Below are 16,072 nucleotides of genomic sequence, written 5' to 3'. Positions count from 1 at the left end.
AAGTTAGACCCAAAATAATCTTTTTCAACATAAATCATAATTGACATTAATTTTTATACAAGTCTTCTTGCAAATAGATAAGGTAAAGATGAAGCATTACGTGTTGATTATGAGATTGAGCCTGAAAAATTGGGGCATATAAAAATAAAAGAAAAATTATACTATTATATATTAATTGTTTTTAGATGATTATGTGAATAAATGTGTTAGTTTTGAATATTTATTATTACGAGGATAACTCTTTTACGAATGTATCTATATATGAAATGATTAATAATATTTTTTCGGTGTCTATTTTATAAATAAAAGAATTATTAATTGTTGTCCCCATTAAATCTAATATAATTTTCTTTGGTTTTAATCCTAATCAATGATCACCCTCCACGTTGTAGGTAAATGTAACACCCCCAACCCGTACCCGACTTAGATACGAGTATGAGATGTCACATTGACTTTTTAAAACAATATTCTTACAAAATAACAGAACGTTTGGACTTATATTAAGAAAATACGATAATATACTGTTGAATTATGTTAGTTATAACAAATTTAAGGAAAGAAACATTTTTATGAATAGTATTATACGATATGAACAATATTGTGAACAATAATGTACAGTACCATGAACAGTAATGAACAATACCGTGAATAGTACCGAATGTTAAAATTTTCCAGAATGCTTTAGGGGTATCGATACCCTGCTACAATAATTTCGACAAAACATGTATAAAACTCATAAAATTTAAACTTTCATCACTATAAATTATCATTTACATATATATGTTTAAAACATTACAAAACTCGATCAGAGCATATCATATTCAAACTTTTTATATTACATGCCAACTAAATTATATATCACAAAATACATGTAATTCAACTACATTTCTGATATGATCTTCGATAAAGAGAACTGACCTGTCTTGTTCCTCTTTGCTTCTTTTTTTCGCTTTCCAAACCTACGTGTGAAACAATCACATGCTAAGTCGATGACTTTGTGAGGCATGAAAACATGTAATAAAACCATCATTATCATGATTTCTACCATTATCGTTAACCCATTTATCATATGATCTTGTACTTATCACATCAGTATATCATGTGACACATATATCATTTCAAAAAGAAACATACATAACATCATATAATAATAATGCAAACACTTTTGATATCTTTTATAGACCCGTGTACATTACTGAGAACTTAAGGTATTCGAGTACATTGAGGTTGTGCACTTATGCTATCACCACAGCTCGTATAAGTCCCACTGAGTGGCATATGAAATTTGTCCCGAGTGGCATATGAAATTTGTCCCGAATGACCTATGTATTTGTCCCGAAGGACCTCTGTATATGTCCCGAAGGACTTCGTACCCTCGACTCTTTGCATGCCAACTATACCTATAGCTCTCGTATCATATACCATGGGCATTATTCTTATGTTTCATATGTTCATGTACTCATGTCATTCTCTTGTGATCACATATACCTTTTCTTCTATCACATACCACATGTATGTGTAAACATCTGTGTCATTTCATATAATATGTATCACATGTGCATGTAATCACATAAATCGTATCATATAACTTATATCATTTCTCATGGGTTCATGTAAACATGTATATCATATCTTATTCACATATGTTCATATATACATCACATAGCACATATAATAACATATAAACTTGTACATGTATTCATGTATATACTTTCATCTAATCCATATATCAAAGCCCTATAACTTATCTCACAGTTTTACATAGCTTGTCACATAGGCAAGTATTTTCATATATTAGATTCACATATCTTATATTACATGTTCCTATAGTCATTTATACATGTATTCTTGTTATTTATTATCATATCATATGGTTTATATCTTCATAACACATCATGTATTCACATCAATTATATAAACACATATACTCACATAACTTGTGTCATTTCTTATGAAATCACTTATAACATATAACATATATATAGTTCTTATCATTTCTCATATTTTCACATATGTCCATGTCATTTAACCTATCATTTATATCTATACCACCTAGTTTATATCACTTTCTCTTATTATCACATAAGTCCTTGTTATTTTACATAATTCGTGATCCTATAGTCACTTCTGTCAATACCACATATAATAACATATGACACATATACACACATTTTCATGTATTCATGCACACATAAGAATTTCATCAATCACAAATCAAATAATATTTTAGGAGTCACTTCTTACCATAGTAACTTCATCACTGGCTCATCGCAAGCCAATGTTTGTTCGATAGCATAAGTACAATTAAATTGCACTCACCTTAGCCTTGCTTTGATTCGATCCTAATTCTTTGATTGTTCCAGAACTTGTTTAGGCTCAATATCTACATAAACATAATTTCTGAGATGATTATCAGAAGCCAAAACCTTATAACTTGATGTTAATAACTTAAGCTAATTTAATGAACCAAAATTTCATTTTTCCTTTAGGGGGTATCGATACCCTCCCTAAGGTATCGGTACCCTTATTACATTCTGGAATTTTTCGTTCAAGAGGGTATCGATACCTATTGAATGGGTATCGATACTCTTTGCCCAGAAATCACATTTTAAGTACGAAATTCACTCTTTTCAGCTTCAACACTTCATGTTTCATCCCCTTTCATGTTCTTAACTTACATATACATGCTTAAGCTCATTTATATCCATTTATCTCATCTTAAACATCAAAATCCTCTCATCTTTATGAACTTCAAGAATCATACCCAATTTTTAGCATGTTTTAAATCAAATTCTAACATTTCATATCTCATAATTAGACTGATGACAAGTCAAATTTAACTTCAAATTCAACTTATCAACTCTTTTCCAAAAATTCATTTAGAAACTCCTTCACTTTAATCTCTCATAACTTCTTCATCTTTTGATTTTAATATATAACTTAAGCTTTCCTTAAGCTTAGTTATCATCTAATAAACAAAACCCAAATTAAATTTCATCTAATAATAAACAACAAATAAATTTTACCTTTGCCTTGCTTCCACGGGGAGGAGGAAGAAGAAGGGAGAAGAGTTTTCCATATAACTCTCCCCACATGCTTATCTCTTTATAAAGAGATAATTATATTTCCTTGTCAAATGATCAGTTTGCCCTTTAATAATTACTAACAACTTTCAGGAAATATTTTCAAATAAATTATTGAACTATTGAACTATTCTACTTTTATCACCAAATTCTGAAATTTTACAATTTGGTCACTAACCCGATATTGAGGATGTTACAGTAAAGGCGGAGAAAAATCTATTATCGTGAATAAATAAATAGTCGATTTCGATTATAATGCTTAAATTCTTTTAAGAAAAATATATATATAACTTTTTATATTGTGGTAGATAGGATCATTGAATAAGTGTTTTTTTGGGGTTATATTTATATGGAGAGAGATAAGTATGATCCAATTATAAATGGTAATCATTTTAATTTTATATTGATTTAAGATTATTAAATAAGTATAAATTGATATTTCAGATTAATAATAATAATAATTTTGTAAAAAATAATGAATAATTTCATATATCAATTTACATTCATCTTATACTTCTAAATCAAATTTTTTTTTTAGATGTTACTTTGTGCGTGTAAATGCTATTCTGCAACACTTGCGAATGTTTTAAACAGAAAACGTATATTTATGTACATAGTTCACATGTTTAGCTGGATAGATATGGTTCATTTGTTGGTCGTTTCTAATAAAGGATCGAGTATGATTTTAGGTTAAAGACGTGAATTTAAGAAATTATATTAGAATTTAGAAATTGTAAAATTATAAAAATATAAAATTAAATCATTAATAATTATACAAAAATATTAAAATTATATGTAATTTTAAAATTATCAGACCCAAAACTCTCTCAATCCATTGTACTTATAGCCATTTTGAAGACAATATTCTTCACACTTGTAAAAATTTTCTGAGAACAGGGAAGAGCATATATTGCAAAAGAAAAAAATCATAAATAATCCTTAAAAATGAAATAAAATCCTGGAACATTCCATAGCAAAAAATGAAGAGATGGTAAATTATTTCATTTACATATGAAATGATAGTGGAAACAGTAAAATCCAAGATGTTAAAAAACGAAAAAGAAAAGAAGATGATGATCTATCCCCCTTTGTTTATGAAGCATATGGAACTTGAGTTGCGAGAGAAAGTATTGAAATCAATTATGTCCCTGCTATAGATCAGTTGCTGATGCTTAAACTAAACCCCTATCAGCAAATTTCTTCACTCCTCTAACAATGAAACTGAGTGTTTTTGCACACCACAAGACAAGAAGCTGATGTACGTTCAAAACAATCTGGGAACTCATTACAAATGTAGATCCAAGCTAACATGGTCACCAACGCTAGGTTTTGATCCATAAACGTACCCACGACTCTGGGAACTCGAACCACCGACCACCACCTGTGACGGAACCTTCAACTCATCGTGCGTCGTCGAACGGTCACGATTGAAATTACATGAGTTACTCTGAACTGTAGTAGGGATTCTCATGAACCCCAGTGGGCTGCCATTGATGAGCGGTGGCTGAGAAAACGAGCCTTGGTTCCCATAAAACCTACCATTACGGATGTTCATACTACTGTTAATGCTATTGTTCCACGAAGGGTAAGCCGCCATTGACGGCGTTGGTTGAGCTACGGCTAGCTTATAGTTGAAAACCCCATAAATATTATGAGCATCGGACGCAGAAGAATTGTGGTGCGTGGTTAGGTGATGTCGTTTCGCGTGTTGGCGTTCCCTTTTGTGAGCGTTTTGGTGACCACCTAAAGCTTGGGATGTGGGGAAGTTTCTGCAACAATAGTGACACTCAAATCTTCTGTTGATATTATTATTGTTGTTAAATTCTTCCTTATCGTTTTCCTTCGTCGTGTCTTCGTTGTTCTGAGCTGAGTTTGGCTCTGAGTCGTTGATGGTGGCGGCCGTAGCCCAGTCACCACCGTCGCAGCCGCCGAATTCCTTGCCGAATAAACGAATACCCTTTTCTTTAACGAGGGAAGGGCGGATAAAGGGAAGCTGAGAGAAGGATTCCACGTTCATGAAATCGTGTGTTTCCTTCTCATTATTCTTCTCCATGAATGTTTTTTTTTCTTTTTTTGAGAAAGAGAAAATATGAAGGGGATCCAAAATGGGAAGGAGCTAAGAGAGAGAACTGGAAGGGGTAGCTAAGATTGGAGGAGGTGGGGCCTATAAAAGAAGGATTCATCAACGGAGGAATGAAGCAGCCATGGCCATGAATGTGAAAGCGAGGGGGGAGCGTAGGGATGGCAACGGACCGATTATTTTTTTCATTTTCACGTTTTAGATTTGAATTTTAAATATAATATAAATTAAAAACTTAATAATAAATATAATTATCGACTATACAAGATAAATACTATCAACATATAATTGGTAATATGATATTATTAAAATTTAATTGTAACTTAAGATTGTGAATGTTTATCAATAACCAATATAAGGATTTAAAATAAAAATAGATCAATAAATTAATATGATATAAGAATGGCTCAATCAAAATAAAAATATAATATGATATAAGAATGACTCAATCAAAATAAAAATACTTTATAATATAGAAAATATGATTTAAATATAGGGGATTGAGTTATTAAGATAGTGCCAAAGAGTGAATATATAGCCTATTTTTAGTTGACCAATTAACTATTGATCATTAATTCCTCGTCACTAAAAGAAGAAAATTAGGAGGGGAAAAACCCTTTAAATAATCACTATAACAATAAATGTACATAACTCATACATCCATGATACATCAATCAAATTGAAAGGAAACTTTAATGAGTTACCAAATGATATTTATTTGATGAGTACAACATTGCTCTCAATACTGTTTTGGAATATTAACTGATGGCATTTCTTTGTTATGTTTTGCCATCAATCATATATAAACACGTTGCCTTTGCTATTTATTTTGATGTTAACAAGACAGGTAGTCATGAATTCAAATTAGTCATTTATTTCTCACCACACATCGTCCTCCCTGGATTAATCTTTTTAATTTGTGGGTAAAGTACACGAATGTCCACCGACTATATGACGCTACTTTATTAAGTACTTCGACTATTGAAAGTTATAAAATGATCCCTTTTTTGAGTCATTTGATTATTAAAAGTTACAAAATGGTCACCTGACTATTCATATGTTCCAAAACTTGTCATTTTTTGTTAAAAAATTGGCAACTGTCTGAGCTATATGATACCTATTGACTGAGATATGAAAAAAAATATGATCTTAAAATTGTTTGAGGTGTATTTTGTGGATCAACTCTCCATTTACATTATGTTGTGGAGTCGGTGCTTGAAAGCAACGGCGGTGCCACTAAACATCATTAAAATATTATTTTAGTATATCTCAATAAGCATATTAACGTCCAGCTCATACAACTATTGACTTTTAATAAAAAATGACGAGTTTGAAACATATGAATAGTTGGATGAACATTTTTTAACTTTTAATAGTCAGATGACTCAACAAAACAACACTATACAATCGGATGATCATTTTATAACTTTTAATAATCGGGAACTCAATTAAACAATACACTATAGTTGGGAATAATTTGCATACTTTATACTTTATTTTTTAGGGTAAACTATATTAGACGTCATTAAATTTTAGGTCATATATCGTTTATATCACTGAACTCTTAATTTATTCAACTATGACATTAATTTTTAGTTTCAACTTCAATTATATCATTAGATGTTATATTTTATCAACATATGCCATCATATCTCTTTTCTTTAGTACAATTATTATTTGATATATCGACATAATAAGTATTTATATCTAAAATTATTTTGATTTAAAAATTGTTCTTATTTTAAAATAGTAATTTTTAGAAAGAATTTTTTGATTTTGCATGCTTGAGCCATCGGTGTTGCAATTATTCTCAACTGCATGCCTTCACTTGGAGATCATAATTCTTCCTTCCTACCTTTCGTTGCATTGCATGACATGTCATTGTTTTGTTCGTTTTCTCTTTCTGAAAGTCATAATTTCTTGGGGTTTTGTCATTAAGTTATAACGTATGTGTATGTTTATGTACATGTTATAACAAGCACCCTTCATTCATGCAAACACCTTTGCCATTAAATTCGTAGTCGCTGAGGTTGTGGTTTGGAGGGGGGACCATTCACGTTATCTGTTGCTTCTTGTCGAACGTGGCAGGTTTCTTGCCCTTATTTTCTTGCTTCAACTATATTTTAAGACGAAACAAACGACTTTAGTGATTAAAGAATTGTATGTTTTTTCTTGAAGTCTCGGGTTCGAGCACCATATATGCATGAGTATGTTCAATGTCAAAATGAATGAGTCATTGAACATATACTATTTTGTATTTATACCAAATTAATTAAAAAATGTCCATTTAATATAATTTGTACTTGTTGGAAATTTTCGTACATTAAAAGTCCCATTTCTTGAATAATCCTTTATTATGATTAATTCAACATCATTGCCCATATATATTTGAAAATTAAGGTAGGAAAAACACATTTTATATTTATAAACATATAATAATTTATTTTATATATCAGAGGTAGCAGTTTAAGATTTAAAGAGAATTGTATAAATAAATTCAACGCTTATTAATATTTGATGCATTGACTGTATAATTTTATGTACTATCAGTGAAGATGACACAAAATTATAAAGTTATAAAACTAAATTTATTTAGTTCTATGATGATATATAGAATTATTAATATTCGGTGCATCATTCGATATTATATATATATATATATATATTTAATATCATCAAGCTCAGTTGGTAGAGTGCAAGGTTCTTAATCTTGAGGTCGTGGGATCGAGTCCCACGGAGGGCATTTCATAATTCGGAGGTCTCCCACGGAAACTGCTCTTAACCTGGTGTTGGGGGCAGCCTACTATCCTACCTCCCCTTACCCCATTACATATGGGAATAAGGGTCAGCTAATTTATTTTGTAGTGTTTTGTGAGAAATGAAGAGAGAGAGAGAGATGGATAGGCAAATGAGAGCAATGTGGTTGTCAAATTACCCATACAACAGGAAGATAGATGAGCACAGGAGTGCCCTCCATTTATGTTTGAAAAAGATATATAAGCAAACATCAAGGCAAACAAGACAGACAATATAATGCATGGATCCTAAAAAAAATAAGGATATGGATGGGTGTGCTTTTGTTCAAACATATAAACAACCCTTTAACTGTCAATATAAGAATAGCTGTTGGAATTAAAGCTTGGTGGGTAGTTGAAAATGATCATTTCTTTGAGGGATTTTTGGACCACAAATGTGGGCATCTTTTAAGATGTTGCATATAACATTGTGGGCCTTCGCCTCCCTTAACATACATCTATTTGTTTTCCAAATCGACACTTCATGTACATAAAATAAAAGGTACAAGTGTTTTTTTAATAATCTTGAGTCATTTTAATATAGTATTTATTTAAAATCTTTCTTATATATTAATAACATATATACGTAACTATTTTAATTTAAATATTTTTACAAAGAACAATATTTTTTTACTATTGAGGTCACTGAATATATTTAAATAAAATTTTTACTTGAATTAATGTGATGGAAACGGTAAGTAACAAACACCGTATAAAATAAATTTGTATAACCATAACAATTTACTATCCAGACATTGCCTTGTAATTAAGTAACTAACTTCGGTGTGTGTAGAATTTGTTCGGTTACTTTATGTAGGGGTGAGATTAAATGTGTAAAATTATGTTAGTTAATTTAATTAAGCACTAAGTTCATCAAATGATTTCATTGGTTAAGAGAAATGTTATTCTATTTATAAATTTTGGGATTGAGCAGTTAAGTGTTTAGGATATATGTACGTTGTTATTGTCAATTTAAAACTTTCATTTTAATTTGGATATTTTTCTATTTTCAATGAAATTAGGGTTTATATCTTGTGAAAATAAATTTGAAGTTCTTTTTCACAAAATATTTGAAAGTTATCTTAAAATTTTCGGTGAAAAAAAATAATCAATAATATATTAGTTAAGGTTTATTTTTGAGTTAATTGTACCATATATCCGTAAATTATGATTCTCATTTCAAATTAGGTCCCAAGAGTTTGAACATTTTAATTTCATCCTTAAACTATACTTTTATTTTAAATTAGTCCTCAAACTTTTGAACATATCAAATTCATCCCCAAACTATAACCCTCATTCTATATTGATTCCTAAACTTTTAAATATTCTAATTTCAACTTTGAAGTTTTGAATGATTTAGGGGGATATTATTGGAATGTACAAAAGTTTGGGGGATTAATTTAGAATAAGGTTCATAATTTGAGGGTGAATTTGGAATGTTTAAAAGTTTGGGGGACCAATTTAGAATGGGAGTCATAGTTTAGGGATAAAATTAAAATGTTTAAAAGTTTAGGGACCAACTTGTAATAAGAGTCATAGTTTGGGGATATGTTGCAATTAACTCTTTATTTTTTACTATTGTAAATATAATATTTAAACTAATTATAAATTTAATTTAATTTAGACGATTAAAATTTATGAATTTATGAATTATAGACCAATCTTTATATTATTATTATTATAATATTAATAATCACAAAACACACTTGTGGGCGGTGGCTTCCTGTACGACGACGTTGTACCTCCCTAATTTTTCGAGATGAAGACTGTTAGGTGTAGTTTAAGAAGTAAATTCGCTTTGTTGATTGAAAATAAATTCTTTAGATTTGGTACCGAAAGAAAAGAATATCAGTAGAAAATTGTTCTCCAAATCCCGCGTAATAAAAATGTTGAATTGCACAGGTAATTTTCTCTTCCGCAGCTTGCTTAATCAATCTCTTGGACTTGAATTTTACTTTTTAACCTTTTTATTATCAATTTAATTGAAAACCCTAATTTCATCAATCCACGAACAATTATCACTCTTTCAAATTCTGAAAATAATGATGCATTCCTTTTGTTTTCTTTTCAGAGTTGTTGATATGAAAGAAAAGAAAACAATCTCTCCGCTTAGGCGCATTTTAGCGAATTGCACTGCACAGGTTTGTTGATAAGGTTCTCATTTGACTTGGTATTATTCCATTTAATTTTGGATTATTTTTGTTTTTAGCACTTAGCATTACGCTTGAAGTTTATGTATAACGAGTAACTGAGGTTGAAACTTGAAAATGAACTCAAACGTAATTGCAGAAAGAATTTTCCTTCGACCTGGCTGTTAAATTCTGTTTACACTTAGCTCATTGTTTCGACTAAAATGTTGTCTTTTCAGGCAAAAGAATACGGGCCCGTGTTGCAGCTAAAGTTCCGGAAGTTGAACGTGATACGTGCTTGAAAGAATTTCTTGCACTGAAGAGTTGGATGCAGAATACGGTATCTATATTCTAAGATTGCTTAGAAACATATTTTTATATTTTAAGAGAAAGAAGTATACTGAGGTAGATAATTAGGTTGCTAAGATCCTAGCTTTCTTCCTTCTTGAATAGAGTGTGCTAATATTAATGTTTTATGCTTTTTTTGTTTTATAGCTCCGGGGAAAGGTGTAATATTTTGAGCTTTGGGTTTGAAATTTGTATGATAAGGTAAATCCAAACTTTGCTGTTTATTCTTTGATGCTACTCTTTAAGCACTTGTACATTCTTTATTTTATTGATACTTTCTTCTCGTGCTTTACCTCTGTTATTATTCTCCAGAAATTTGAGTTTTGTAGTTAAAAATACAACATAACCTTAGAAAAATGGCTGGGAAAGCTTCAAGTTCACAAGCCAGTGTTGGTGGTTTAGGATCTGGTGCTGTGTCACATGTTTTCATACAATATCCCCCTCTACGTTGCAACATTCCTAGTCCAAGAGGTTTATATTATGATGATGGAAATAAATTGCTCCTCTCTCCTACATCAGACCAGGTCTAATAGTTCTGAAGTTGAATAGTATGGTAGAAATTTTTGAGATATTGCTGTTCCATATTTTACATTGCTTTATGCACAGGTATGTTCATGGAAAACTGCTCCATTTTCTCCAAATGCTGCCCCTAACATTGATTCAATAACCGAAGGGCCTATCTGCTCCATCCGATTTTCTCTAGATGAAAAGCATATAGCAGTTCAACGGTCCAACACTTTTATACAATTTTTTCATAGAGAAACAGGGGAAACTTTCATTCACAGGTGCAAGTCTGACTCAGAGAGTATACTGGGGTTTTTCTGGACAGATTGTCCATCATGCGATATTGTGGTTGTGAAAACCAGGTAGGGAGAAGCTTCCTGTCTGTTTTACGTTTACATTGGGTAATGATTTTTCATTGTGAATATCTTAAACTGATATTTTATGTAAAAGTTCCACTTAAATTGAGATATGGTTTTTCTGAAAAGGAATCAGATTTCATGTGATAGCAATGTTTCTCTCAAGCCGAATGCTTGGTTCCCTCTAACTTGGATATCTAATGTATAAAGTTTCCAGTCTTATTCTATTTACTAGAATTTTTTATTACCTGACACTCTTTTTACTTCTCAATCCAACCCCACCCTTAACACTTGAACTAAGCTCAAGTGTGAAATTTGGAGGTACCTACTATTTAGCATGCACAAAAAAGATCTTATTATCACCTAATCATCCTTTATCATACCCTTGTTATTTATGGCAATGATACTCTTTCAGGCCATGCGGCCAGGTGATGAAGCTTTGGGACTTTTGTATCATTCATGGCACCGTGGATTTTCTTTTGCCATTGATGCATGGAATTCTGATTTCTTTGCTGCATGACCAAGGACACAAGTAATAAAATATAAAATTGAGAGGAAACCAATTATTATTTCAGAAAGTATTTGTTGTTAGAAATTTTATCAGTACCTCCATGAAGGAGAACAGAGTATGAAAGTTATTTTTGGGGAGATACTGCTCTTATTTGTCCCTAATTCCAGTAAATAGAGTACAGATAGATTATGATCGTTTTTGAGTTATGTTGTATATTCTTATTTATATTTTTCCTTTTCATGCTTTTATTAGCAGCAAAGATTTAATGTACTCTATTTACTGGAATGGAATTTAATTGCAGTGGGTTGGACTTGTTTGCTTATGATCATGCCTCGAAGTCACTTGCCTTGGTTGAGACAAAGAAAATGACTGTTAGTTGGTATGTCTATACGCATGAGAGCAGATTGGTTCTTCTTGCTTCAGGAATGCAGTGCAAGACATTCCATGGATTTCAGGTATGACTATGAGCTTCACTAGCTCAATTTCTAGAATCCTCTTAGATTTGGTTTTTACTTGGCTAGGCAATGCTTCCTCCATGAAATAAAGTTTAAAATTGGTCTTGGTGGTAAATGTGAGAAAATGATAAAAGAACTGAAATTATTCAACTACCAAGTGCACTTGACTATGAAGCCTTGAAGTGCCTGACTGACTCCCTTCTGATCTGGAGTTTTTAATGAACAGTACAGATAGATTATGATCCTTTTTGTCCCTAATTCCATTGATTTGACAAGTTGCTGTCTCTTATCGTCAGGTTTCGTCTGCTGGGATTATTCGATTACCAAAGTTTGAGATGGTAATGGCTAAACCTGAAGCTAACAGTAAGCCTGTCCTTGCTTCTGAAGATGTCTATATTGTCACTGTGTATGTTTCTTTTATCTGTTTTTGCTAGTACAGGAAATTGCTTGCTAAATCATATGTATGTTAATTATATGAACTTATATTTTTGACAGCTATGGGAGAATATACTGCTTGCAAGTTGATCGAGTTGCAATGGTCCTGCATTCATATAGGTTTTACCGTGATGCTATTATCCAGCAGGTAAGTGTTACTCAAAACTCCCTCTAGTTTATTCTAGGTACATCCTTGATTCAATTGGTTTTGTGTTGGAATCGTAACCATACTCATTTCATTTGCAGGGTTCGTTACCAATTTATTCGCACAAGGTTGCAGTGAGTGTGGTTGATAATGTGCTACTTGTGCACCAAGTAGATGCGAAGGTTGTTATACTCTATGACATATTTTCAGATTCTCGAGCACCCATATCTGCTCCACTTCCTGTACTTTTGAGGGGTTTTCCAAGTTCTGATAGTTTTACATCTCGACCTGACACCAAAGAAAGTGGAAGTTTAGAGGCCTCTGATTCAATTGATAATGAAGCAATTGTTTATGGAGATGGCTGGACCTTTTTGGTTCCGGACCTTATTTGTGATATTGCAAATAAGTGTGTATGGAAGATACACTTAGATTTGGAGGCAAGTCTTGTTGGTCATTGTTTTTGAATTTGTTATAGTTTATTCTCGTAATTGTTGCCCCTTTCTCTCCTTGCAGGCAATTTCTGCTAGTTCCTCGGAAGTTCCATCAGTATTGGAATTCTTGCAAAGACGAAAGTTGGAAGCAAACAAGGTCAATCCCAGCTGACTTTCTTTCTCTTTACACAATGAAGGGTGACATAATCATTGTCTAGTGTTAATATATATTGCTCCTGATATTTCAGGCCAAAGAACTATGTCTGGCAATTACACAAACACTGATTCTAGAACGCAGACCTATCACCATGGTTGCCAAGGCAATGGATGCATTAGTCACCTCATATGCCCTCTCTCTGAAAATTGGCAGTTATTTCAGGGGAATAAAGACCGAGAGGACCCCCTCGAGTGTGCCAAATGTGAGTGGCCCTGGGCAAGGCATAGATGTAAACACCAGTAGAACAGATGGAAAATCTATCCAAAAATCTATCCAACACGAATCTGCTTCCAGAGTCAACAGTGTATCTGTCGGTAGACCTTCAACCTATTCATCTTCAGAGACAGAGGATAGTTCCCGCTTTGAACCATCAAAAATCAGCTCAAATGATACTCAATTTGATGGTGGAAAAGGGGATATGGATGCCGAAATTTCTACCACTTATAATCCGTTAAATGCTAGTGTTTCTGAGCAGCAGGAGTCTCAGTTCACTTCACCTGCAATTTCACCCGATGAGATGTACAGATTTGTCTTTGCTCCTATTGAGGAAGAGATGATTGGAGAGCCTTCTTATCTAGTTTCCATCATTCTTGAGTTTTTTCGAAGGTATGGTAATCATATAAGTGGTTTAGGACTCTTGTGTATAACAATTCTAAAGGATTCTTAAAATGGGCTTTAAGCTTGTTAATAGCTACCATAGTCATATTCTGGATATATATAAACAAAGCTCACAGTAACATGCTTTCTTAGCCATTTATGTGGTCCATAAAAACATTGGTTATTCAATAAATCATGACCTGGTAGTGGTTACTGTGAGGAAGTCCTTGGCCTGTCCTTCAACTGAGCAGCAAATTTTATTTGGTCTTATCCAAGTCTTTAGAACTTAGAAGTGTTATAATATATATGTGTAGATATGCATCAAATGAACTCTTAACGACATATAGCTACCTTCCTTTTTAGATTAGTTATAATGAGCATGGGATAAAAGGAAAAGAAAAGAATTTTTGGTGTAACTGTGTCAAGAGCAGGTAGAAGAATATTAAATGCATGGTCTAACAAATACACAAACCAAGCTAACTCTTGCTTGGCTATGGTACTCGTATGGGAAAGGAGGTGTGAGTTTGGTTTTTGCTTTTTTCCGTGAAATCTTATGTGTTTACTTTCTGCAGTGCCAATTTAGAAAAGGTCAAAGTGCATCCAAATCTGTACGTGTTAACTATTCAAATACTGGCCCGCAGCGAGCAATATGCAGAACTTGGTTTGTTTGTCATAAACAAGGTTTACAAGTCTCTTTTTACCTTAATAATAAGTGTTCCTTGCAAAAGAATGAATGTGTTGATGTTTGAATATTGATTTTAACTTTTTAAGAGTTCAACTTCTTCTGCTTCAGATTATTGAACCTTCGAAAGAAGTTGCTCTACAGCTGTTGGAGTCAGGTCGTCAAAATTTTCGAACTAGGAAACTGGGCGCAGATATGCTGAGACAGATTTCTTTACATCAGGATTATGTATTGTTATTAGTGCAAGATGGATATTATATTGAAGCTCTACGTTATGCACGGAAGCATAAGGTAATCCTTCATTAGATGACTGCATTCGAAAATAATTTTGTTAGTTGTTTCCGAGATCTTTTGGGCTTTCATAGCCTGGACAAGCAACCTTGTCCTGTTTCTCCAAAATGTTGGTACAATTACTTTATGTTAGGTGGTTCTTGTTTCAGATCATCCATGCTGCAACTAGTGCATATTTCCGAACATTAAGTTACCTAATTCTTTACTTGTTTGAAATTGCTGTCAAGATATAAGGGGTATTTGATGGCATTTCCTTGAAATACACATGTCCAACACATATCTGGACATGCGAATGGGGATATGACCCTCTAAGGATCCTCCAAATGTATTGAAAATTTAGAAAAATCTAAACATATCCGTATCAGACACATCCATACATCCGATACTCGCACTCGAATCTGTGTGATATTAGTGCATTTCACCAAATCACAATTTAAATTGTTTCAGGCGACTACCATCAGCCCCTCTGTGTGATATTAGTGCATTTCACCAAATTACAGTTTAAATTGTTTCAGGTGACTACCATCCGCCCCTCGTTATTTCTTGAAGCAGCTACCAGCTCCAATGATTCGCAACACCTGGCCGCAGTTTTGCGTTTCTTTTCAGATTCCATTCCTGGCTTTCGTAGCACTTCAGATTTCTTTACGTACTACCACATTCTGAATGAGATGAATTCTTCTTCAGTAGTTGCATGAGGAGTGATTTCCAGTCTTAATTATAGGCATGCAAGTCACGGTTTATTTATTATTATTATTATTATTATTATTTTATTTACTTTCTAAAAAAACCATACCAATCATATGAAAAATGCAACATAAATGCAAAAGAAGTAACCATCATCTTTTATTTTAACATTAGAACAAAGTGTTGAATTTGTAATTTCCATATATTGTTATTTTATGATACATTTCCATAGATTGTTAGTATTTATATTCCAACATACATGTATCCCCTTGGGGTTTTGGTTTTGTTGTTAATGCTGTGTTTATGGGCAAGACGATCGATTCCTTAAT

The 16,072-nt window shown here is 32.4% G+C and overlaps 2 protein-coding genes across 3 annotated transcripts; one reads left to right on the top strand and one right to left on the bottom strand.

Annotated features, from left to right (window-relative positions):
• Positions 1–4,170: 4,170 nt before the first annotated feature.
• Positions 4,171–5,206, bottom strand: LOC120161830 (zinc finger protein 8-like). The gene has a single exon (XM_039172037.1). It carries the CDS (start codon positions 5,134–5,136, stop codon positions 4,369–4,371), a length of 768 nt encoding a protein of 255 aa, XP_039027968.1. The 5' UTR covers positions 5,137–5,206; the 3' UTR covers positions 4,171–4,368.
• A 4,464-nt stretch (positions 5,207–9,670) lies between these two features.
• On the top strand, positions 9,671–15,798 carry LOC120161581. Of its 2 annotated transcripts, none has more exons than XM_039171801.1 (15): positions 9,671–9,860; positions 10,030–10,099; positions 10,354–10,427; positions 10,583–10,636; positions 10,748–10,959; positions 11,042–11,301; positions 12,108–12,261; positions 12,558–12,667; positions 12,757–12,844; positions 12,943–13,278; positions 13,355–13,429; positions 13,521–14,095; positions 14,659–14,767; positions 14,880–15,059; positions 15,575–15,798. In XM_039171801.1, the coding sequence occupies exons 5-15, from the start codon at positions 10,792–10,794 to the stop codon at positions 15,752–15,754; spliced, it is 2,235 nt and encodes a 744-aa protein (XP_039027732.1). In that variant the 5' UTR covers positions 9,671–9,860; positions 10,030–10,099; positions 10,354–10,427; positions 10,583–10,636; positions 10,748–10,791; the 3' UTR covers positions 15,755–15,798. The 2 variants fall into 2 exon arrangements, with proteins under 2 accessions (XP_039027732.1, XP_039027733.1); XM_039171802.1 differs by having other exon boundaries at positions 10,327–10,427.
• The last annotated feature ends 274 nt before the right edge of the window (positions 15,799–16,072 follow it).

This window comes from Hibiscus syriacus, unplaced genomic scaffold (assembly GCF_006381635.1).
Source record: "Hibiscus syriacus cultivar Baekdansim isolate YM2019G1 unplaced genomic scaffold, ASM638163v2 tig00111402_pilon, whole genome shotgun sequence".
NCBI classification, from domain to species: domain Eukaryota; kingdom Viridiplantae; phylum Streptophyta; class Magnoliopsida; order Malvales; family Malvaceae; genus Hibiscus; species Hibiscus syriacus.
This window is presented reverse-complemented; position numbering and strand designations above follow the sequence as displayed.